This window comes from Neodiprion lecontei, chromosome 7, assembly GCF_021901455.1.
Source record: "Neodiprion lecontei isolate iyNeoLeco1 chromosome 7, iyNeoLeco1.1, whole genome shotgun sequence".
Lineage (NCBI taxonomy): Eukaryota > Metazoa > Arthropoda > Insecta > Hymenoptera > Diprionidae > Neodiprion > Neodiprion lecontei.
The window spans coordinates 26,106,190-26,132,830 of record NC_060266.1 but is presented as its reverse complement, the minus strand read 5'-3'; the positions used below and the strand labels follow the sequence as shown (position 1 = coordinate 26,132,830).

General features: G+C 41.7%; 1 protein-coding gene across 8 annotated transcripts in view; it reads left to right on the top strand.

The window, feature by feature from the left end:
* Nucleotides 1-26,641, top strand: part of LOC107223082 (band 4.1-like protein 4A) — a 54,152-nt gene that overhangs the window by 27,003 nt on the left and 508 nt on the right. For 3 of the 8 annotated variants that reach the window (XM_046744572.1, XM_046744571.1, XM_046744573.1), the window contains exons 2-15: nucleotides 9,510-9,965; nucleotides 17,309-17,413; nucleotides 18,063-18,214; nucleotides 20,978-21,075; nucleotides 22,595-22,715; nucleotides 22,873-22,960; nucleotides 23,054-23,170; nucleotides 23,530-24,054; nucleotides 24,143-24,363; nucleotides 24,485-24,560; nucleotides 24,671-24,765; nucleotides 24,875-25,033; nucleotides 25,538-25,826; nucleotides 26,525-26,631. In XM_046744572.1, the coding sequence (XP_046600528.1) occupies nucleotides 9,852-9,965; nucleotides 17,309-17,413; nucleotides 18,063-18,214; nucleotides 20,978-21,075; nucleotides 22,595-22,715; nucleotides 22,873-22,960; nucleotides 23,054-23,170; nucleotides 23,530-24,054; nucleotides 24,143-24,363; nucleotides 24,485-24,560; nucleotides 24,671-24,765; nucleotides 24,875-25,033; nucleotides 25,538-25,826; nucleotides 26,525-26,631 (2,267 nt within the window). In that variant the 5' untranslated portion in view covers nucleotides 9,510-9,851. Of the gene's footprint in view, nucleotides 1-1,999; nucleotides 2,502-8,340; nucleotides 8,630-9,509; nucleotides 9,966-17,308; nucleotides 17,414-18,062; nucleotides 18,215-20,977; nucleotides 21,076-22,594; nucleotides 22,716-22,872; nucleotides 22,961-23,053; nucleotides 23,171-23,529; nucleotides 24,055-24,142; nucleotides 24,364-24,484; nucleotides 24,561-24,670; nucleotides 24,766-24,874; nucleotides 25,034-25,537; nucleotides 25,827-26,524; nucleotides 26,632-26,641 lie in introns of those variants that run through there. The other 5 variants (XM_015662657.2, XM_015662659.2, XM_046744570.1 and 2 more) reach the window with 5 other exon arrangements.

Sequence of the window (26,641 nt, the reverse complement as noted above, 5' to 3'; positions counted from 1 at the left end):
TCACTTACAAAAAGTTTCGTAGCTAAGGAAAATTGGTAAATTCGAACCTGCCACGCATCTGCAATTTTATTCTCCACGGTTCAGTTAATTCTTCATCTAATTCACGTACGTAATTTAACCAAAGAACTTTCGTTGGATCTTTTGCAAATGAAATTACGGATGGTTGTATCTGTCTCAATTTTTCCATGAATATTCACTGTATTTGTATAATATATATATTTTTTTCAATAAATTCTCTCCTTAATCAAACTAATTTCGCGAAATTCTGGAACTTGACGAGTGACGAATTGTAATTCGTTCAATTTGTGACCGAGATTTTTTACGCACGTCGTTATCGGATTGATCAATCATTACGTGCAGAGGTACGAAGGAAAACACTTTTTTACTACGCTCTTACTTTTTCATACATTCGTTATAAGAAGTGCTAGACAGTGAAAATTACATGTTGTAATTTATGATTAACCTTTTTGGAATTACAAAATCCAATAGTGATTAGTATCAGTTTATTTTTCCACTACAATATAGAATTGTAACCGGTATGAAATTTTCTTCCCATTGTAGATAACAGTTATAATTAGAATCGAAATTTCTTGCAATTACAAAATACAATTGTGCAACTATTTCCTGCAGTCGGGAAAAGGTCGAGCTTTTGTCGGGTTTTCATTCCTGATCGGAAATATTAAAAACGACGGAACATCGACTTTACACAATCTGCAACCTCGTCGAGTCGATGATGTCAGAAATCACGTATTGAATGCTATTTGAGGAATCGAAGAAATGCGTCAGTTGGGTAATTTTCTTGTTCGCTGACCTAACTTTATGAAATATGATTTAGACACTTTTTGTATGGAAATCATTTAATGGCAAAATTTTAATTTGTCGTATAAATAGTGTTGCAATTAAAAAAAATCAACGCAAATTACAATATGTAATTGATAATAGTCAAGTTCTTTTCCATTTCTCAAATTACCAATTGAAAATCACGATTGTAATCAGCTGTTCTAAGCGTTGCTCCCAAGTAAATTCAAACCAATCGCACAACGCATTATAACAACTCGTTAATTTTTCTCACTATAAAAATAAATAAAATGAAAACCACTCTCCGTCAATTCGTAAATTGTATAAATTATCAATTATAATTCTGGAGTAAACGCGAGTCGTAATGTGACCCGCAACCTGACAAAATCCAACTCAACACAAGGACACCGCGACTATAATAACACCTTGAGACCGAGCATGCAGACAACTGACTCTAAAAAAAAGATGAGATAGATAAGAGATGAGAAAAATCTAGCTCGGATAAGAAGAAAAAGGAAGGGCGAGGGTGCGAAGATGAGGGAGACGGAGATTTTTTTTGAACGGGGCAGAGGGGCGGGGGGGCGGAGACTACAAGCATCTCCGCGCATTCGTCGACGTACGGCTAAGCACAGTAGAACCTCGATTATCGGAACCCTCAATTATACGAAACATGACTTGATTTGTTCGAATGCACAATTAATTCAACACCGTCTCAAAAATCGAGCAAAAAATTATTAGGTTTTTGGTGCGAAATATATACATTGTTGCTCGCTAAGAGATGTCGAGCAGCCGTTCGTCAATTGACAATAAACGATTGTGTAAAACCAAAGTAATAAAACAATCGTTTGATGTACGAAAAAGGTTCAATAATTATGTATTTGGATGTTTAATACGGACCGTTTGTCGATTTAAATTTGTGCGGTATACGATATTGTCATACCTTGCGATAAAAATTGCATTTCGGTTATCCGAACCAGGCTCGGTCCGAATTTGTTGGTATAATCGAGGTCCTACTGTACACGTGTACACGTACGTATCGGAATGTACGTACGCCACCTACGTCTGCTCCTCTCCCCCCCCACCCTTCCTTCCTTCGTCCAGCACCTCGCCGTCTCGTCCTTTTCTCTCCGCGCGGCTCCTCCTCCTCCACCCTCGTCCTCCGCGAGGATCGTCGACTTGCCGGCGACCGGTGTCAGTCAGTCCTCTCGGCTCGGTCCGCGGTAGTCCGCACTCTGCCTCGAGGGAAGCTGGAAGTGCGTCGCGGTCGGTCCTTCTTCGTTCTAATCGTCAGCCATTATCCGCGCCTATGTGTGTTGCACGTATATGCGTACGTAGTAGATACCTTGAGTCGGACTTTGAATGCACGACAGTTTTTCATCGAAATTCTCCTTGTCAGCCGACGACGTTCTTCCCCAGTGACGATTTGCCGCCGATTATACTTAACCGCCGTTCCCGTGACGTTTGCACTATTTGATAGTAGTAAGAAAGACGCGCGGTATAAGTATAAGGTGGGACGATCAGCTGAACGGAGATCGTCGCGTCGTTCATTCATACCGCTCGACGAGTGCGCGGTTATACTTGTTTGTTTTCATTTTTCACTCTCCTCTCGCACTCTGCACGTGAATCGGTGAATTCTGAGGTTCCGAAGAGTCGACTGGGAAACCGGGAACCGAACGGAACGAGTCACCGCGCGGTGCATTCAGGTATAAAAAATCCTCATAGCAAACTACGTCCTACAGGGTGATGACTCACCTGAAAAATCTGGGAAACCTGGATATGTCGGGGTATTTAAAAATGGTCATGGAAACCCCGGAATTGTCGGGGGATTTTTAATTTTGGTCATGGAGAAATACTGAAAATATCCGTTTTCTGTCATGGGAATTAGAAATGATATTTTGAGGTAACGAGTTTACTTTTGTTAGTCGAGAAAACTGTGGAAATTTTTTTCTACATTATGTAATTTTTCTTCAATTCGAATTGAATTTAAACAGAATATAGATAGAGTTAATAAACTGACCGATTTAGGTTTTATCAACTTACTACAACTGGGAAATTTTCAGTGAAAACTATAAGGTTTTAGGTTCTTTTCAACACTGTACACGATCCTCACGCTGCGTACGAAACAATGTTTGCCGCTTACCGTTTTTCCATTTTCCTCCTTATCTTCATCCCTCCTCCTTCCCCGCAAGGTTTCATCCCTTTCAATTGACGCCCGCGTTTCGTCGGCTTTTGACCCTAGAGAAAAGGACGAGGAGGCGTTTCAGGTGTGTAAGCACGAGGAGATACGGACGGCGGGAGGGAAGCATTGTCTTCGCCGTTCGCGAGTAAATCCGGGTTTCCCCGACGTTCGGGAGAACTCTCCCGTACCGTACTAACGTGATGCGTGTAGTGTGTGTGCGTGTGTGTGTCTGTGTGTGGATGGGCGGGAACACGGTGCTGCATACAGCACGTGTGTGTACGCATAGGTATTGTACTTCACACCCACGCGGTAAGCCGAAATATAAAGTTGTCAGACGTATGCCTACGTGAACGACTAATTGGCGTCTCGTGTGACTCGAGAAGGAAGGCGAGCATGCGGCAAGGAGGCGGAGGGACGTTACGTACATCCATTCGAATCTGATAGACGAGCCCCGGATTGTTGCTCCATTGATATTCGTCTATCCCTGATTGTACCCGGGGCTCGAATTTCCCCGTAGAAATTAATATCCCTCAGGGTACCATTATCGTATTACACGTATGTGAATCGGTATATTCGCGTATGTATACGAAATTAGCGCATTTAATGCAAACGTGGCGATATGGCTTAAGGACGTAGTTATACGTGTATATATTATACGGTATATGTATGTTATTGTTGCTATTGTTATGGTTATTATCATACACCACAGAGGCAGTAATCGTAGCGGCTCTCTCCTCGCCTTTTGGCAACGTTCAATTTCGTACGTCGGTACGACATACAAATGATCCGGCAGTAAAAAAAAGAGATTCGGGTGTTCGGTACACGCAGGCCGCTGCTGCTGAATGAATTACTTAAACGTTCCGTTCGTTTCGGGCGACGTTACGACGAGATTTACAGTTTTGCTTATGTAGGTGTATACATACACACATGCATATATATATATATATATATATATATATATATATATATATATATATATATATATATATATATATATATATATATATATATATATATATATATATACACACATGTAACCAACATCAAGCGATCTTTAAAATGCACACACTCTATAACCAGTATTGCGAATAGCGGAAGCTTTCTGATACGCGACAGTGCTCGATTACCCATGTATAATAGCTGTATGGGTATGCAGGGGTTTTGACTAAGGCTTGTCGAGCTGAAGTGAAAAAAAAGTCGGTAAACTGACACCTCGTACCTGTAATATTTCATCTTTTGCGGTATTAACCCGTTCACTTTAAAATTAAAATATCAACTCTAAATGCCTTTGTTTGAGTAAAGAAACACTTTTTGGACGATTTTGAGATGTTTTGGACGAGTTTCAGAAATTGAATTTCTTTTTCTTCAAAATTTGTATTTTTCTCGCAATGTGAGAATAATTGCAAAAAATGAACAGCCGCAATGGATTCGTTAGAAAATCTTACCTCTATTTCATATACTTGACAATTATTTAATATGCGGTATATCTCAAATAAATTGTTTAAGAAAAAACCAGAATCAAAATTGAATATTATAATTTACAAAGAAGCGAACGGGTTAATTATGAATTATTTTTTATTATTAATTATTATATGGTTAATTATGAATTATTATATATTATTATTTCAGAATTGATGTATTCGGCTAAAGCCATCGAAAATTTCATATATTTTTTCATACGCTTGTAAGCAATGTGTTGGTTTTGTTTTTTCGTTTTTCATCCGGTCAAGGATAATTTCTTCGGACAGAAAGCATGGCGCAAAGCGCGAGGAAATTCAATTTGACGTTTTTATCCGACACCCAACGGTCGGCGGAATCGAAAGGATTACGAACGTTGAAAACAACGGTAGCATATTTTCACGCGTATAACTTCTGGTTACTGTATATGACGCATTAAAACCCGCCGTCCCACTTGAGGATGCGTTTGAAAAAGCTTTATGTACCTGCAAATATCAAAGAGAAACTTTTAAGCCCGGTATTAACGAGGCTTGTAGGTATAACAACCCTATCGTCGTGGCTCTGCGTCCGGCTTTTCGAGGAGCTCGCAATACACGTGCGTATGTACGCATATACACATGTGCAACGTCATATTATTATATAAGGGCTGAGTGTAGGGACGTAAATAAGTCGAATTCATCTCCGCCGGTGATAGAAGATATGCATGGTCCCTATGCAATAACGAAACCCTCGGATGGAGATGTCCTCTCCTTTCATCTCCTCTCTCTCTCTCTCTCTCTCGGCAGCCTCCACGATATCCCCGCACTCAAAATAATCGAAGAGAGCATGTCTTTTTTTCTACTCTCTAGATGATATAGACAACAAATAGATTTCGTTCCTTATATTCTTACCTCTCTGCTAGCCTTTTTTTTTTCTTCTTCTTCCTCCTCCTTTTCTCCCTGAAGAGAGATTTTATTTTTCGTTCTTTATTGTGACAAGAATGTTTCCTCCTCGTCCCTCCCATTTCGCGAATTGCTGTATATATATATATGCCTGTAACACTGACTTCTATACATGTCGCGTTTCGTGACTCCATGTGGTGGTAGAAATCTGCCGCAGCATTTTTTTCGATTAAAATCCGGAACCCGGCCGTCTTCCGGGTTCTTTCTTTGTGCTCTGCACTGCGACTGTACGGTCGCGGCAACGTCTTGCGGATGATTCGAATTTTAAATCGCACAGATGTAAGTGAGAATGTGTGTAATACATTATGTATAGGGTGTATTGTAGACGTGGTATATTGCGTCCATGTATATATATACACGCCCATATATATATATTATATATTATATACACTGTGTTAACTTTTTAATCGGTAGATTCAAACGAATTCTTTTCACAAATTGCAAAGTAGACGCGCAACGCTCGCGCTTTAATTATACGGTGTACTGTATCTAAGTATAATACCTTGGATAGTACGGCTGCTTGTTGTAGGCATGATTATCTCGTACCTCGCGGTATGCAGTGAGAGAAAAATAAAAAGGAAGGAGGGAGAAAAATGAATGAAAAGTATAAAAGGGAAAGAAAACTAATCCTGGGAAGATCAAACCGGAAGTGACCCGACTGTACTCGGTCTTATTTATTCGTTCGTGTAATCGCACCGCCATCATCGTTGCAATACTAGTGCTGTACACGCGAGAACGCGAACACCAGCTATAACATACAAATGGAATCGACGAATAATGTCTGTAGGTGTAATAAGGTTATAAAACTTTCGCGGCGTGCCGCTGGCGGTCGGTAATTCACGGCTACGCAAAGAAATCAGTTATACGATATTATATTATATTATATGTTATATCCGATGCCGTGGTAAACGACCGCCGCATCTCGTTATTCATCTACCGAACACGACGCGTATTATACACGACGCACTGCGCTTCGATTTACCGTTCATGGTAATCGGTTGCGTCAATGTCGTAACGTGCGTTATACGACTATCGTCGAAATATTTTTCTTTACTTTATCTTTCGGTAATTTTCAGGAAGAAAGTGAAAAATGGTTATTAAATAAATTCCGCATACGCGTATTGGTTGCCGAAAATTAATTTACAAATAAAGGAATTCATCATTTATCAAAGGCTTTCGGTAAACGGTGATAAAACTGAACGTACTCATATTTTGCAATCTTCGTTCCTTCGAAATCTTTGTCGAAATAAGAAAATAGCCTTTTTTTCCCCAATGTTTCGTTACGATAACGCAGTTAACTTAAAACCTCGTGAATAATGCGCGTGCACGCGCGCCACTCGAGGATCAAGCGAGTCGAGGAACTCTTTGGATTTCGTTGCGCAGTCTGGTCTGGTGCGTGTTCGGAGAGCGAAGAGCGAAGAGCACCGCGAGCTGTGCAGACTACTCGTCCGGGTTATAGCGGCGTTATAAAACGCGAAGTATGCAGTGTGCAGCCGCGAAGAAGAAGGAGAAGGAGAAGGAAGAGTGCCGCGATGATACGGGGGTGGGTGGAGGTGGTGCATGACTCCTTTGCAGCAACGACGTGCAGCCACGCCGCATGCAGGAGAACCGCAACGCTCGAATTGTCGCCGGGCTTACACCTACATTCGTTTCTACGTATTCGTACATCACGCTATAAATGGACGCGCCTTCGCACGCCCATGCATATCTGCGTATATGTACGTATATCGTAACTTTGGGTTACAAGAGAATAAAGGGATTCTGCGATAATGAAGCAAACGCGGTGAAAATTCACGGAAAATACACGGCAAAATCATTTACCTATTCCAGTAAATGGACGCTCTCGAGCTAACGTTTAGAGAAAGACTGTTTTTGCAATAACAGCGGTTGGCGCAGCAGCCAAGTAATTTATCTACTTTTAATATCCCCTTGTTCGAATCTGTAGGGTTGAGGAGCGTAGGTACCTTTGTTACAATACATATATACACGTATCGACGAGTTTTTGCGCAACGTTAGAATTTTACACGTGGTATACGTATACTGTACGTTGTACATGTACGAAGATTGTGGCGTATGCAGAGGCGCGTGCATGACGGCGTACGGAGCACCGGGCATAGCATACCTACGTTCACACGCACGACGCGTGTACTCCTATGTACGAGTATATTTATGCATGTATGGATGTACACGACACGTACGAAGCCGCCGATGCTAAGTAACGGTAAAGACGAGTAGCCATGCGCTTCGGTTTACTCCGCGTCTCTCCTTCTCGACGATATACCCGTACCACCCATCTCATTCCATCTTTATTTGCATACCTATACCTGTAACTTCTCGCTTCGATTTTGATTTTTACTCCCCTCCCCGACGTACGCTTTAGCGAGTGTCACGCGTGCAGATCAGTCGTCGTGGCTAATTCCGCATCTCTTCTCATATAATTATCTCTCTCCATGTACATCGTACGTACGCGTCTTACGTACTAGACACCGTAGGCATCGTCTTTTTAAGACTGAACTTATTTTATCGCGTACAAGGTGTACACTCGATAGCGCAGAGGAAAAACGTGTTCGCGATAGACGAACAGATTGACAGATCGATACCTCGGTACATGTATATACATATATATGTATACACGTAGATATCTTATGTATCCCGTGTATGAGCGGGATGCGGAGTGATAAGACTGTCGAAAAAATTTGAGGCATATCGAAAAGAGAAGAGGTCTAAGGAGAAGGGGAAAGTTGGAGGGAGGCACGCGAACTGCTAGCGAGGATGCAGGCGGTGGATACGAGGGGGCGGATAGACGTCTGCAAAAATCTGCAGTGTAGCGAGCGTCGAGTTTCTCGTAGTAGGTATAAGGTACTCGTAAGTGTAACACACGACTCTGAAGAGCGTGGTTAACCGCGCCGCATGCGCGGCAAGTTGTAGCTGTAAGGTATAGCCTGGCGTGATATTGTTGTATTAGACGTGCAAGGAACGTACGGTCGGTAATGCACCGCGATAAGGGTGCATGAAAAAAATGTGCATGAAAGAAGAAGAAAGAAAAAAAATTGAAAGAAAGGTATAGTGTTAGGAAAGACTAACTCAAGCGCGAGAGAACGTCCAGGCCAAGAAGAGCGCTTTCACTTTTTCACCGCAGACAACGATCGTGTCTCGGGCGTTGATGTATGGAACTGATTCAGAATCGGTAGTCTGAATGAGCAAGAAGTCGGGAGAAGCGTTCAGAACTGTGCCCGGACCACATGACGAAACTGTATGTCTATCGACCTACACCCATGTCACGCTCTTATCGTACACATAAACATTACACACGCATAATTATGTACTTACCTACTTATACGGTATATCTTTATTATTGGTATGCCTTAGGGTGTTCTAAAAAAATAATGTTATTTTTTTTTTTTTTTTTTCATCAAACGCCCATCAATATTTCGGTAGAGCATCTCGAATAGAATTACTCGGTCGAATATCAGCACTTAATATTGATATTTAGAGGTGCCTATGTTATTTTTTTCTTTCAAGTAACGGGTAAAAAAATCGAAAAATTTTTGGATTTGTTTTTTTTTTTATTCTAAACGGCTTGACTTAAATACTATTCAAATATAGGTTCCTATAGTAAATTTCACGCTGTATGAAAAAAGTACCGAGGCAGATATTTTCATGACTCCAACCGATTAAGAGAGATTCGCCTATGAACATAGTCATCTTGAATACCTCTTAATCGGTTAAAGTTGGAAAAAGTTAATCTCTATAATTTTTTAAAGAGCGTGAAATTTCTTATAAGAATCTGTATTTAGATAGTTTGTAAGTCAAGCCGTGGACTAGAAAAACAAATTCAACAATTTTTCCGATTTTTTTTTTTTTTTTGCTTGTTATTCGGATGAAAAGTGGAAAAAATAAAATAGGCACCTCTGAATATTAATATTAAAAGCTCACGTTTGGCTGAGATATTCTATTTTCGCGTACTAAATAAAAAAAAAAATAAAAAAATTTGCAATACCCCAGTATAACCACGCTTCCCCGTTACGAATTATGTGTCAATATCAAACCAACCATGTTCCGACTAACAATTTACAAAGAGTGCACGTATTTACGTAATGGTAAAGGGTTTCTTGTTTCTTTGTTTAATACAGGATGGAAATAGACGGAGAGATATTAGCGAGTGAGTAGGGAAGGAACGAGGCGTGATACCGCTGGCGGACGTCGAGGAAGGGAACTGATTTTAAAGAGTATCTAAGGACTGCGGTGCAGCGGGAAGAAAGTGGCGCTCTGATCATCTCTGTAGGTATAATATACACGTCCGTATAATACCGCATATATAGCAGATAGCACGGCAGACATATATATATATACGTATACGTACGTACGTATGCATGTGCGGCGAAGGGTTGAAACGAAGAGGGAGCAAAGAAGAAGATATCCGTACAACTCACGACGAGTCGTACACGAGCGATAAGTGAGGAGAATAGCCGGAGATGGTTGTCGAATGGCTGTGTCCGGGATTGCGGCCCGCCGGTCGCCGCAGGCCTCGCCTCCTCCACTGCAAGGTGATCCTCCTCGACGAACACGAGCTACTTCAGGACGTGCTGGTGAGTAAGTCTCTATATCCTACGTAAACACCCCGTGTGTCTGTGCGTCTGTGCGCGCGCGGCGAATCCTCGCGTGCTCTCCCGTGTACACCGACGTAACGAAATTGCATACATATTACATAGGAATTTACACGCAGATATTCGAAAAGGGCGAAATTTTGCTTCCCCCCCCCCCCTCCCTCCCTCGCGTTCGCGAGACGCGGAGGAACGTCAAACTCTTGGGAGGAGGCAGACGGAAACTCCTCCTTGAGAATTTCGGTCGCGATACTGTAGAAAACGCGATGATCATGATGATGATGATGATGATGATGATAATGATCGGACGTTTTCGATCGCGAGCGTGACTCACGTCATCCCCCGGCTATAACGACTAACTATACCGTGTACATACATACATACTCATACATCCATAAGACGAAGGATAGGCTACCGCGTTACCCAGAAACCCCCGTGTTTGTAACCCACCCTTTTCCTCTCCGCGCAACCACGATATATATCTTTGATCGCAATTATCCGCACGCAAAATATCCGCGCGCGGTAATCACTGATCCGGGAATCTTTTTAGGCATCCCTTTTTAACCCCCCGCGCTGGTCGATTTAGTAACGTAATAAACCGAAGATCGCTGGCAATCCGTCAGTCATCGTTCGTTACTTACTTAGTTGGTCACAAATCATTTCTCCTCTTTGCATGGTAGCGGTAAATTTGACGAGAAAAAAGAAATAAATAAATAAAATACCACAACTACATTTTGTGTGACCCGATCATGATCGCTCTAGTGTGCAATATAACGTTCGCTCGAAAAGTACCAGACACGGTTGCACGTAGTACGTATCATGTATTGTATTGTAAATGTAGACATTCGCGAAACTGTTTTCGAATACGCTTTTCTACTCGGCGTTTCGCCGCATGGAACAACACGGACGGACGGATGAAACGAAGGAATTGTCTGGAAGTTTTAGAGAGGAGGATAACTTGCTCGGGGATGCCCCGGAGCATGCAAGGAAGGCAGGCGGTCGTCGGGTCCGCGGTGTTATTAGCCGATACACGAAAATTGGAAGCCGCCGCCGGCGCCGCCGCGCCGACGGAGAAGAATCTCTTCTACTCGCTCTTTTCTTGTTCCTTATTGCCGCGCTACACCGCGCCGGAGTTCTCGAACGAGCTGAGGAGGTTGTTCCTTGTTCGTTGCTCATTATGCGATCCGTGACGCGTGTACACGCATCGTATAAATGCGCTCTCGGAACGGATCGTCGTGACAGATCCGGGCGATTACCTCCCTCTCTCATCGTCGGGCTGTCGATTATCCCTTTCAGTCGCAGTCGCGGATGCTCAGCGTTCCGCATAAAAAATTTCTGTCTCCTAGCCTTACCGCAGTTTATTTACAGCTTCAAATGATCTTTGTTACTTCGTATAACCCAAAAGATCTTCAGTCAATCACCGAATTTACGATAGTTTTGTCGATTTTATATTCGACATATTGGATCCGCTATTTTGTATTTTGAAATGATCAAATTCCGACTCCAGATTCGTGATCAGTGACCCCAAAAACCCCCTAGTAACTATACCGAGAATAACCCGAGATGTCAGAGCCGAAATATCGAGTTAAAAGATGTGTGACCGAAAGGGTTGAAACCCCTCGGCTACCGATAAAAATTGAACGACCGACTACAAACCGCGGGAAGAACCATTCCTGCGCGGTATAGATACTCGTGGCGGCGTATTATAACTCCAACGGATAATGACGCACCCCTCGTCTTACGTAGAGAGAGAGAGAAAGAGGGAGAGATAAAAAGACCTCTATAACTTTGATCTTATTAAGACCTAGACCCAATCCCCATCTTCTCATACCCAGCTTCCTACATCGCAGATATATTGTGGCGTATAGAAAGATATACGATATGTACGAAATGGACGTATGGCTCATATTTCGAACATTAATTTTATCTCGAGTGTGCAAGATAGATTTACCTACTTATTATAAATCCTTGCACTGCAATTAAGCTGCGGTTATTTATTCCTGCATATTTTTGTCTCGCATGCGTTTTGACAATCTATGTAACCGAAGTGCGATCTAACAGAATAATCAGTCTAATGCCCGTATAATAATAGCCTGCACACGCTATTCAATTATTATTTCTACAATTATAACGATCATTTGCTACATAATGTTATTTAGACGATGCGATGATAGGTAACAATTTCTATGTACACGAATTAGCAACCTATAAAGATCATATTATTTCTCATTTTCCTCGGTCTCTCGTCGAAATGTCAATCGTCAACCGTATAACAGCTTTGAAAAATCTGACAATTTAAAGAATTCCACGACGTTGCAATTCTGCACCATCAATTACGATCCGGAAATTTGGCAAATGTTCGACCAGGGGCTTAATTGGAAAGTAGAAACATGAAAAAAGAAATACTCGATGGAATCATCAAGTTCGAATCAAAAGCGCCGGAGGCTTATCGAGGCGGAGGGGGGCGGAATTGAAGTCGGACTGTTCAGCCATCGGGTTGAACCCCTGCATGTGGTGCAAAATTAAATCTTTCGTAGGTACGACGGGTTATACATACACAACGTATACATTAGCGTGGGTCCGTCGTTAACCTTTTTTTCTTTAATGTGCCACTTGAAGAATGTTTAGGGGGCGCTATCAATTATTTTTATATTTTTTATTTATTTTTATACGCACACCTTACTGACTTGTACGTATATTGGTTTATTTTTTGTTCAGTATTTGTCACAGATTTTTCGAGTGGCACTTTAAAAGGAAAAAAATGGACCACCCTAATAATACATGTACATACTTGTGCAGAAGCAAGAAGTTTACCGTACCAGCTCGATTCCCACGATACAGATACACCTATCCATCCGTATGCGTTGTGTAGGCGTGTGGGTGGGTGGGTGGGTGGTAACTATTAGGTAAATACGTATACCTACACAAGCGTGCGGTACCGATTCACCTCCCTAATTCCTACGCTCGGGGGGTTACTTGGCACTGCACTCATGGGCGGGGTCGTCAATGCCGAAATAAATGGTGCTCTAATCTTCCCGCTCTCGGAGCTTCGGTGTTATGCTGCTGTAGTCAAGGCATGGGGGGGGGGGGAGGTTTATGGGCCGTATAAAGGAGGAGTTGGTGGGACGAGCTCTGCGCTTATACAGGTATGTACGTAGGTTACACCAGGCTATACATACGCCTGTGGCAAAGGTATTTAGGTACGTACCTACATACTCGTAGACTTCTACACGAGAAGAAACTGGTAAACGGAGGTGAATACAGAAAGATGAAAACCGCAGACACCCGTGTCGATGGTATTATGAGGTACCTATACGTACTTTTTAAGTATATAGACAGGTACACGTGTAACTTCGTCTACGTTGCGTTCCGTTTCGTTTCTCAAATTGGTTGGCGCACGCGAACCGTCCAGGTAACTATATCCGAACACCGTGATGCGGTGCAATGACGATAATAACAATGATGATGACGATGACGATGATGATGATGATGATGATGATGATGATGATGATGACGGGGGCGCCACTCGAACGACCCCCGACGGCGTCAGTCGAGCTACAGTCCTATACGTGCCTGCTCTACACAGGTTGTTGTACATCGGGTACGTGTACGTAGATGCTGTATGCCTGCCTTCGGACGGCGTTGTACGTATCATCTGGACCCGGTATTAGGAATAATAACGGCTAATAGTTAATAGTAGTGCGATAAACGCAGCGTAAACCTTGTATACTACAGCACAAACGGTTAACAGTTTTCTTAGATCTAACCTTTCTCATACCTTGTATCCAATTTTCTCCATTTCTAACGCAGGGAGTGCGTGTCGGATCTTTTTGTTTTCCTTTCAAGCTGAAGCTAGTAATGTTATTGCAATGAATTACTTTTCGGAAAAATCGTTACTTCGTAATTGCAGGTATGTCCGAAATGCGGTAAATCGTTGTGAAATAGTCATCCCCCCCCCCCCCCGCCCCTCAACGCGTCGTTACGTTAACGTTTCTAACTTCAGGCTTACGTTTTCCTCGCGTTTCTTTCTCAGTATCGATCGAAAGCTAGAATAGTACGTTAGGTAACGAGGCAATAAAATCCCAGATTATTCCCGCTGGTGGGTTTATCGTCTCATATTTCCCGCAAATGCGTTAAGAGGGAATAATGTGCTACTTTCGTCCAGCTTTTTCGCGTTGAAAAATTTAGCACTATGGTTGACTCGGGAATAAAATTAGTCGGTAGGTAAATCGCGATGTACGATCTGTTCCGAGAAAGTGACACATCGACCCTGGCTCTGGGGATACGAAATATTGTTGTTAACGTCAGTATGGACGATGGGCGCTGGGCGAGGAAGGGAGTCAGGGAAGTCATCGGTATGTGCCGGAGATCTGAGCTCGGCGCGGGTGTGTAATACCTTTTTTTGTACCTACGTTGGTATGTCGTAAGTATATATACGAATGTGAATACAGGATATTCCAGAGGCGACGCTCCTTCGTCACGTTCGCGCGAGTACGCGCGCACAGAGAGCCAAACGCAGCGCGATGCGGATGACGATATAAACCTTTTATAAAATACTCGTCTGACGAAGTATGCAAGAAGTTCGTTCCGTACCGCGATGGCGTGGAAGAAGTATATGAGATAAAAAATGAAAAAACCAATGTCTCCGCAGGAAGGGGCGGAAAGGCAAGAGAAATAATGAAAATAGAAGATGAGAAAAAAAAACGTAGCAATAAAAGAAAAATATGTCTGCGGAGATATGCGCGTATTTACAGTATAATACCTGTGAAGAAGAAGAAGAAGACGCGCAGTCAGTCAAAGGGGAGGTGGTGAAAGTCATAACATTGTACAGGCGTATGACGGTAACATTCGCCCTGCAGTAACAGGTATACGTACAAAATACGCGTCGATGTGTGGATGGGTCGGATGTAAAGTTATAACGTACGAAGATAATCCGAGGCACGTGGAAGAACGGCGGCGTGCGTCGCGGATGGAATACGTTATGTAACTTTTATATATACGTATATACGTATTCGTTGTTTCGTTTTTACACACACGGACACACACACACACACACACACACACATACGAATACGGTAGAGTACGTAGAAACGGAGGATAAAAGATGAAAGATGGAAAATGAAAAATGAATTACGGACAATGGAGAAGAAAAATATACTGCGGAAATGTGCGAAATCGCTTATATATATATATATTATGTATGTATGTTGTGTATATAGTGCCACGTGCGCTGCGAAATGGATATTATACCTGTAGATACATACACGGGTACATACTTATACATTTATGTACCTATACATGAATGTAATACAGGTGTATGTAATATATAGTGTGCAGGGACGCGAAAGCGGCCGAGGGAGAGAAGAAGAAAAAACTTGAGAGCACTTGAAACAAAGCGAAAACGATCACCCACGAGTGCTGACACTCGTCTCACCTTATGTACAACTTCCTTCTTTATTTACCCTTTATGCCATGTGCTGCTGCACACCGCGGTTTCTCTCTTTCTCTCTTTAACTCCCGATTTCGAATCTCTTGCGCGGAAAGCACTGTGCAAACAATCGACGCTGTACTCCAGAAAACAATGATCTTTATAGGTTTGTCTTTTTCGTTATTATTATTATAGTTATTATTATTATTATTATTATTATTTTTTCATGAAAAATCAAACGTCACAGGTACGCGGTGTTTGAACATTGAAGGTATGAATTATACAGGTACAGGTGTGGACGAATAAACGCGCCAAAATATATTAGCCTTATAGTCCAGTCAAAATAGGTCTGAAATAAAAACGTTCGAGAATAGGAAAATTTTAGATTTGTGCTTTTTCCTAGAAAACTGATACCGGTGGATGAAAAATTACTTCACTATCGTGTAGAGCGGAAAATTCTACATCGAATTATTTACAGATATGTCGGAAACTAAGTCGGATTAACAAATTAAGAGAAATGAAATAAATGATTTCGTCAAAAATCCCCAGATTTTGTCGATAAGTATAATTTCTTCTTTCCTAATTTGTTAATCGAACTCCGTTTCCAACGTACGAGAACATAATTCGATGAAATAGAATTTTCCGCTCTATCGTACGATGGTCAAGTTATTTTCCAACTATTGATGGCAGTTTTTGAAGAAAACGTAAAAAAAAAACGTCAAATTTAGCCGTTTTCTGGAAACGCGCGGCTATACAGCTCAAAAATGTTTTGAGATCTGAATTCCTGAGGGTCGAAAACCCCTTTACAGAAAACCGTGCAGCCGTATTCCGAATATTTTTTATTCAGACCTATTTTTACTCGACTATAAACAACTGCACCAGGGAAAAACGCCGGCAAATAAGGTAAAAGGAAGAAGAGATGGAAAAAACAAATGCGTCAAAGTGCGTCACGGGTTGCCCTCGGTGTGTGGGAACCGGAAACCGCCGATTTCGATCTCTGCGGGTATATGTATATGTATATGTATATATGTATAGTTATACGTATTAGGTATACCGTAACGTATAAAGCACGCATACGCGTGCATACTTATACACAGAAGACAATGAACTAACGAATCACGCGATTGGACGTAAAAATTACCGAGGGCTTTTTAGCTTTGCTTTAATGTTTGTATACCTATATTGCAGCGGCAACCACACCGGAACGGAACGGATTCAAACCCTCCCCGGGGGGAAAATTTTGTCTACGAACTTTTTACTACCGGTCGAGGAATTAGCTGTGAATTGCTGCTAGGTGCTTTTTTTTATTTTTTATCGTTTGCAATATTTCACGAAACCGCGTATGAAAAAATTCATTTTTCTTCTCAGCCCACGGTATTTGTACTTGGCCGTAGGTATATAATAATATTTCAAGCGATAAATTATTCACTGTGTTCCGCGTTTGCATGCCTGTATATATAATATACACGCATACACCTATGTACACGTGGTATATTATTATACATATATGCATAAGGTTGAAATTTGCAATTTTACGGAAAGCGCGCATACCTGCATATACCCCCATGTATGTATATGTACAGAGGCGTATACGTCTCCCTACGTAGGTATATGTATACAAGTGTCATTGCTTGGCGGTGCGTAAAACGAGCGTCGTTTATACCAACCTTGCGACGGGGTTGATGTTGGGGATGAATTACTGCGCGTAATCTACGAAGCGAGTTTGGAGGATGCTCTGCGTGTTTACGTCTCTCTGCACCTCTGTGCGTGCTTGTAGTGATAAGACATTCGAGGAAGAAACCGAGACAGACTTTTTCCCCATCCGCGCCCGGCCGCATCGTACCGGTAGCGAAATATTTTATCCATAATTGGTATTGTAAACCACGTTGCAATTTCACAGAGTACCAACCTAGGACAGGAGCTACTCGACCGGGTCTTCAGGCACCTAAATCTCCTTGAAACTGCCTACTTCGGCCTACGCTATCTGGATCACGAGAATCAAACGGTAAGAACTTTGATCATAGATCTTTGGCGTAGGTGTGGTATAATCGTTGCTTTGATCTGCAACGCATGTTGTCTTGTTGCGTGAATAATTTTTAGTTTAGCTCGTAGACAGCGGTAGCTGTGTACTTAATTGATTTATGACAAATTCATTCCAGTGAAATAAAATAGCATGAAGAAATAGTTCACTTCAAGGTGTGCAGGCTTGTACGTATAGCCTTGTCACGACATTTAATCTCGGGAATTTTGCCATCGGGCTAATGCTGCTCGTTCGTTGATTATTATTATTATTCACCGGAAACGTCTGACGATTTTAATATCCGGTATATAACATATTTCGGAGAAATTCGCGCAGTCTTCGGACCCGCAGATTGCGGGATTCGATAATTAATATAACAACGTTTGTACACTGTAGGGATGCATGGTGTTCGGAGGTCGATATTATATGGAATTTCCAACTCTTGGTGATTATATCGCATCGCGATGTTTATAACCATACACTTGGATTTATTTTTTCTTGTTTTTTTCTTTTTTTATTGAAATTTTAAATCTTTGGCGGTATGTACGTCACACGGCAATATTTTTTTATATAACGACGAATCGTCAACTTTTCCCCTTGCGATTAACAAGTAATCTATTATTTCGTTGTTTAGCAATGGCTGGACCCTAGCAAAAAGATCGGCAAACAGTTGAAAAATCAAGGTTCGGGGAACGGCGGCGATGGTAATCCGGATGTACACACCCTTTACTTTGGGGTGAAATTCTACGCCGCTGATCCGTGCAAACTTGTCGAAGAAATAACCAGGTAATTATATCGCTATATACAATACGCCCCTCAGACTTTGAGCAGTATAAAATTTTGTCCATAACTCGGGCAAAGAGCCTGCAGGCTTTGAATATTACAAGTACACAATACAAGTGCGTAATCTAATGTGCAAAATTGCACGGGGATCGCGAAACCGAGATTTAGGCTGAAAATGGCCTCCCGGGCCAAGTTTTGGGTCCATTAACAGCCTTACGGTATAATTAAAGACGGGTCGTTGTTACTGTGATTATTATTTAAAAGCGCGCCTGCGTCTCGTTTTCCTCGTTGTGATGATAAAAGGTGCCGTTGCTGCTGAGGGTCTTTGGGCTGTAGGTTGAAAAAAAAAAGAAAGAAAAAAAGCGGGCACTCCTACGGATGAGAGAAGAAGAGACGGAATGTACGCAGCGTACAATCAGGTGTAGGTATGAGGCGCTGAAGCGCAACGTTGACATTTTTATACCTCATACTCGTGGTGAACGGAAAGGGATTAAAAATTGGTTAAAAATTAAAGAGGGCTCGGAAGAAGCACGACGACTATCCGGCAGGTATGTTACAGGTACACACGTACACTCTTGCCGCGGGGCTAAAGTCGATCTATATGCAAATGCCCCGTCCCTACGGCTCGATCATACGACGAGGTAACGTCTAGACGTGTGTGATACACCATCGTGAGCTGCACGCGCATGCATACGCACGCACATACCTCGGGACGTTACGGAAAAGGAAGAAATACTTTTTTTCCTCTTGTTTTAAAAAAAAAAAAATGTTTCATGCGACGGCGAAATAAAAAACAAGATTAACTTTACTGCTCGAATACTTGCGTGAAACATATTGCTTGACATGTTTCTTAGCTCACGTTTTTTTATCATCTGGAACTTTTCGAAAATTTAATCCTAGCATAAGTTTCTTTTCTTGAGATAATTAACCATCTGAGTCATAGTGGTAATTATATACCACCTATTTTATACATTTTTTGGATGTTTAAACGACTTTGAAAACATATTTCTTTGCAGTTTTTTTTTTGCCATTTCTGATAGTATACTAATAGATTTTCAATACTCGAGAGTAATTATCGCGATGTGATGTAAATTATTGTTGTTAGAAACAAAAGGATTGAAAAAAATCGTGAAAATTGAAGTAATGATTCATTTCCGAGAAAGTTACTCATATACACGTATAAATATTTTGCATAAATTATAACCTTTTGGGATCGCTGACTTCCAATCTGAAATTGGAGTTAAAAAATTCAATATGGCGGACACAAATTTCAAACTCGATCGAGTCCGGAGAAAAAAACTCTGTTCGCGGGTTTTTGGGGTCGTTGATTACGAATCTGGAATCAGATTTTGTAAATTCAGTACGGCTAATCCAATCAGAGACCCCGAAAGCCCCTGCATAGAGTTTTTTGACCGTATTCGATCAAATTTGAAATTTTAGTCCGCCATATTGGATCCGTCATCTTGAATTTTTCAAATTTGATTTCAGTCTCGTAATCAGCGACCCCATAAAACCATAGAATACTATATTATTACAAAAGTTGACTCGGCACAATCATGCGTGACTCAAAGGATTAAACGATTCACTCGACAATCGTGATTCTTTCTCGATAGGACAATTTAGACGGGTAATAATTATATCGCTTGAGAAAATAATAGTGGGCTCGGATCGGTAAACGGGATAGTTTTTACTCTTTTTTTTTTTTTAATATTATTTTTTCATCCATTTTCGAGGAAAGACCGCAGTATAAGTTGGCGATAGAATCGCGAGTTAGGAAATGCCTTGTACTCGTATATATAGGGATTTGTAGCAGCGAAAGAGAATCCGTCGAGTTTTGGACCGTAGGTATAAGGTAGAGATAGGATATAGGATATAGGATACAGGTATAGGTATAAGCTGTAGATGCAGAGCATTACAGGGATGGGTGGAAGGAAGAAATATTTCGTATTTGGCCCAAGGCTTAAAGGCTTACTCACGAAGCCCGCGGTGGTGTGCCGGACCCTAGCAATTAAGTCCGCAGACCAATTACTGACCCGAAAATGAAAATTATAGAGCCCCTGGCATTCCGGAGGTTTAAAATCTACCATTTTGACTCTTTCCTCCTACAAAGAACAAAGTCTCGCCGGTTATTACAACCTGCTACGTATTTTAACGCGTATACAATACGCTAATGCCTTCAGTCTGCTTACATCCTTACCTGCCTCTCTACAACCACGTACCTGTATGTACGTACATATTCGTCCGTACAAAGCTAAACGCTTCGGGCTCTCTTCGCTCTCTATACACGCGCTTATTGCGCTCTCCTCTCGCACTTGATATAATCCTCTTTCACGGACGTACGTTTTACATACGTTTGGCATCTGTAGGTATTCACACACGTGTATTGCATCCGTATATAGCCACAGTTTCGCCCGGAGGCTTTGACTTTCAGGTTGTTATTATTATTATTTTAAACATTTTTACAATTTCCTTTATTTTTATGTTATTAGTTTCTTCTTGTTTTTCATTTATTTCACATTTATCTTCTTCGTTTTTCCTACTGTTTCTCTCACTTCAATTATCCCGAGTATAATGATGTTCGGGCCTTCCGAATACACGGGGGATGTTTTTTATACGATGATTTTCAGCCAGGAAACTAAATTGAAGAATTTCAAACTCTTCAGAAAGAAGTGTCACAAAAAATAAAAACATCGAATTACGTTTTAATCTTAATTATTTACACGGTATAGAAACATCGGAAAAAAATATTCGTATATTTCGTTTCAGGTATCAATTCTTTCTTCAAGTGAAACAGGATATTCTACAAGGTAGACTTCCGGTGTCTTTCGATTTGGCTGCCGAGCTTGGAGCCTACGTTGTCCAATGTAAGATTACCGCCATAATTATACATGAAATATACACACACACACACACACCTATAATCAATACCATGATCTGTTTAACTTTCATCGGCAATTAGGCCGTCTTTGTATACCACAAGCTGCAATTATACAATTAGATCGAAAGCCCCGGCAACTTGTTATTATCAATCTTAATTTTTCGTTGCGGTTCGATCGACGACGTCGTGATAAAAAATAATTAATTAAAAAAAAAAAGATTGCCGCTTTTATTCTCTTTCTTTTCGTTAAATACGTCTTTTAATTCAACACGAGCCTAATTGTGACCGTACGACTGACGTCTAGATTAACGATCCGAGTTCAGATTTATACGTATCATTTGCACGTATGTCATTCGCACTTCCAGTTTTACGTAATTTCATACCTTGTATAAAATCGTTTGAGAAATGTTCGCTCTCGTACTGGTTTTCAAATCAAGAATCTATAAAACCTTGAATAATCGTCACCTTTTTATAATATACGAGTTCAAGTTACCCGGAATACTCGTTCGCATACAATGTATGTATAACGTACATATATATATGCATATATATATATATATATTATAAATATATATATATATTAAATACTCTATCTTAAACACGTTCAGTAATTAGCCTCGCTTCAACCACTCTCGTATTATTTCTTTTGTAAACGCGTGACCGTGCCAATTAACCGGCCCGTTAATGCGAGCAACCTATCAGCTATCACCCTGCACGTTTATACCGTACGGTAATAACGTTACCCGGGCTCAGAAATATAACATATAGGTAATACGAGTCCGTAATGACAAGGCGTAGAGAAGAATTTAATGGCAAACTATATGGGGTCATAGAATTTGACGAAAAGTAGAGAAAATAAAATTTTGAAGTGTTAAAAATGAAGTGTTAACTGAAAGGCAGAATAATTCCGGCGAGGTGCGGAACTCTTCGTCATGCTAATTGTGAAATTATCATTGTTTATCGACGTGAAAAGGGGAGTTGGCTTCCGTTTTGCACACGTTCCCATGATGATAATTCAAGCCGACTCGAGAAAGATATATACACGGTGACCCAGGACTATCGTCCCACAGGTTGTAACAAATGCGATCCTCGTAAAAATCTCTTTCTCCAATTTCAAACAGCTGTAATTCGCAAACGGCAAATTTACTATACGGAATAAAAAAACGTTTCAGTCACAGTCGGAATACGTTGGTCGCCTGTGGGTGCCAGTCCTGGATCACGTTGTGTGTGCACTATATATACATATACATGTGTCATGTATACAGTATACATACGTGTACAGAAACGCGGAATAAATTGGGAGGCGATATTTCTTGTATAAAAATTTTCTTACTACATTGTACGTCTGATAATATGGGCATATCGCACGCGATATACGTTGTTACGTGGTGTAGCAGCATCCGAGCTGCGATTTAATTATATGGGAGAACGCGTGGTTCCCTGTATACCTGCTTATATTGATATACGAACGAATTCTCACTCTTCGTTTTATTACCCAATTATAGCGGAACTCGGAGACTACGACACGAGAAGACATTCGACGGGTTACGTGACCGAGTTTCGATTTCTCGCCAATCAAACGGCAGAGCTGGAATCCCGAATCGCCGAATTACACAAAAGCCTCGTGTGAGTTGAGAGTTTTATTGAGTTGTTTTCGTTCCATTGCAGGTCAGCTATATGTGTAAATACACATATGTATAGGTATACTCATCGTTTACAGTTGACGCGGATTAAGCATTAGAAAAATTGTGTTATCGTACATTGATCAATTGTTATTATCCAGAGGTCAACTTCCTTCGGCCGCTGAGCTCAACTACCTCGACAAGGTGAAATGGCTCGAGATGTACGGCGTTGATCTGCATCCAGTTTTGGTACGTTCCAAAGACAAGTTTAAGCAACGGTTGTCGCGATAACCGAGTGCATTTTTTGTGCGTGATAATTTTAATTTTTTCCCAACTCCGCAGGGTGAAGACAACGTGGATTATTTCCTAGGCCTGACACCGAGCGGCATCATAGTTTTACGAAATAAGAACAAAGTGGGAAACTACTACTGGCCGAGAATCAATAAAATCTATTACAAGGTAGGTAAACACCTAAACACCGTGCACATTTTAGTATAATTAACATCGCACGATACACGCGAATAGTAAAACTGAAAGCAGCAATATAAAAAAGTAGTTACACGATAATATTAATACTAATAGCAGGTATATTTCGTGTGGTATTCAGAATGTTTTCTTATTCACCTTTTGAAAGTTTCTCTGCCCCGAAGATATATAACAATTAACGAGGCGGCGCGCTAGTTTATGTCAGTATGCCTATAATACTTGTTGCATGTATAGACATACCCACCTATACGTACAGAGTACGTATCTTACCTGCTGTTGAAAGGCTGCTGCGCTCCGCGCACAAGTATCGTGATTAAAATAATGGCACGTAGGGCAGGTACTTCATGCTCCGAGTGAGCGAGAAAAACTCCGAGGAGCGTACGCACGGTTTCGAAACGCCGTCCCGAGGGGCTTGCCGTCATCTTTGGAAGTGCTGCCTCGAGCATCAGGCTTTCTTCCGTCTTATGGCGACGGGGCCTCCGCCTCTGAGCCCGTACTCCCGGTTCCGTTCCTACAGCCCGCAATCCTCGGGATCCGAGAAGCACCACGGCGCCAGGATACGGAATCCCGCGCCCGCCTTTCAAAGGGCTCCCAGCAGACGCGCCCAGCGACGCGTTGTCGAGGGACAGGAAATGGCCGGACCGTTCGTCGAGGTTCCCGCTCCAAACGCCGTCTCTCATCCCGTACCGGTATCCAGTATTTCGACCTCGAACCTCGCCAACGGTACTCAACAAAACGATACTAGTCCCAGAAGCACCAGGAGCACGAGAAGCGCACCTTGGACCCAGAGTCAACCCAGGGGACTTTACACCTCGTCCAGTCCTCGGTCGGTCCGATCCGCGGGCACCGCGCCGGCTGTAAGTTGCGCTTGGCATTTTTCTTGCTCTTGCTATTAGCCAAGGAACGGAGTCCTTGCATCCTGTACGTTTCTCTGGATTTTTTTAGCTCCTGAGCAGACTCCAGCGAAGGAGTAGCTCAGTGGAGAGCCAGAGTTCGGGAGACAGTCACGGCCGAGGTGGTCACAGGCGGAGGAGTCACAGCCACAGCCACAGTCACCGAAGGCATAGTCGACACTCGGATTGCGAGTCGGAGTTGTCAAGGGGCTCGGATTCGCGGTCCGGGCATCGGAAACACCGTCGGAAACACAGGAGCTCTCGTAACTCGAGGTAAATACGTACGTTTGGTTGACAACCCGTTTCTGGGTGGATAAAAAAGAAATCATTCCGTAACTCGTATTATACAAGGCGTATCGCATATATACATATTATTGTTATCATACTTGCTTAGGCATGAACTCGTCGATTCGGAACCCCAATGGAGAGAGGCGCAGAAGAGAAAGGGAGAGGGAGTTCAACGAGCTGTGGTAAGCACCTGATATTCCGATCAACGCGAACGGAGCAATTGAATATGAGGCCAGCGGGTGAAGATTAAGTAATTTCGAGCTTTGTTTTTTTTTTTTCTTCTCTTTATTAGGTGGTGAGTCACACGGAACCGCGGAGAAGGCACAGGAGCAGACACAGAAGTCCGTCCTCGTCTCACAAGCAGCATTTACCCGATGAGCTTCGAAAGTAAGATTGCCAAAAAGCGCGATAAATTGTGACCAAAATTTTGACTCATCGGATGCCGTTAAGTGACTGTGTAAGTGGATGAAATTTATTCTTTCTAAAATTCTTTCAGGCACTTGGAGTTTGGCTTGATCGACACAACGGGAATGAGCGAGCAGCAGAGGCGAGAGATTCCGTACACTATCGTCCAGTCGTCTCAGTCGGCAGTACAGAATTCGCAGATACCTCCGATACCTAGATCTGAGGATGTCGAAACGACTGCTCTACCTAGGTACGATGATCTCAAGACAAGCTGCATACTGCACGGACCCCCTCCTATCGAGGACGAGACGGGATCCGTAGTCATTGTTTAAAATTTATATTTTACGTAATAATACACCCAGACGAGAATAGCCTTATCTGTTGTTTCGTTTTTACTCGTTTTTAATTGCATGTGTCTTTTTTTTTTATGCATAAATTTTTTTCTTTTTGTCTCCATTTTTGTATCGATTTTTTTTTTATTTATTCCAAGCATGTGTATACATTGTCTAAGCATGCACCCCGCCCCCTTATTTATTCGAAAAGCATGAGTCCGTTAATAAATCACTGATTAACAGCTTGACGCACCTGTTTATTTCATTTTGTACGTATATGTATCTACCTGGCTGCAGGCAACTTTGCTGCTTTACCGCAAGCAAAAACCGCGAATTTTATGTACTGTTATGTTGTGTATCCTATGTCTTTCCCCCGACGGGAACCTTCCTGCAGGCCTAGATTGTCAACGATTCACTTTCAGAATGAACTTCGGATCACTTGGCGTAAGAGAGAGAGAGAGAAGAACCGCTCATCATAGTCGCGATGGAAGTTATAACTTAAGTTCGTCGAGATCTGCGGGTCGAATTGATTCAAAACATTTCTGCGGCGCTAGAAACGAATATAATTCAAGGAAGGAGTTTGATTATCGTCGTAACGGCGGCAGGATATTGATAGGGAATAATATCGACAGCGGACTAGGCGAGAGCACTCCTCAAGACTTTTCAAGCTGCTGCTCAAGTTCTGCGGGCAGCACCCGAATTACAAGAGTTGTACGTATTTTGAATTATCCATCAACAAACGCCGAACTAAATACTTCTTTTTCTAATACTGTAGTCTCACATCCTGTGTGTGTCCGTTTTGTGTTTCCCGTATGAAGACAAATTGCCCTTTGCACAATGAAGTAGATAAACTACCTTATTATAAACTATTGCAGATATGAAAACTTGTCGCGACAATTTTACAATGTGTGATAGACTTACAGATCTTCAATCATACCCCCAAGATAGGCTACAGTTGAATATAACAATTACCTTACTTTTAAACTTCAAAACTGTTTGCAAAACTTGGCTTTCCGCGGATTTTGCTTATTGCTTTCAATATTACTCGCAGTTACCGTATTTTTGCACTTGTAAGAACTGCGTTTTGAAACTTGACCAAACCATTTTATTTTTGATGAGTTTCGATAAAGTTCTATTTTGCGTAATGCTTACGATTGAACTAATACGGCAAAGGTGATCTACGTATTTGTGTGTGTCAAATCTGAGCATTTTATTAGAAGTATAATTTGCAGTGAATATTCTCAGTTGAATTATGGAAATATCCTGGTAGTGTTTCAGCAGTTAATTGTTATCATGATGGTTTAAACGAAATTTCTAATGAAATGCTGATGAACGAAACTGTGGTAGACTATTGTATTTATTGATCTGCTGTGTGGTAGTTTAGTAAAAAATAGTTTTCTTTGGTATAGCAACAAAAGAAATTGGGGGGAGAGGGACGCTATGATCTGTCTTCAAATCAAGAAATCTACCCTCCCGCTGACGCAACTTTGGATGCAGTTCTTCAGCCCATTATATCGTAAGTTTCT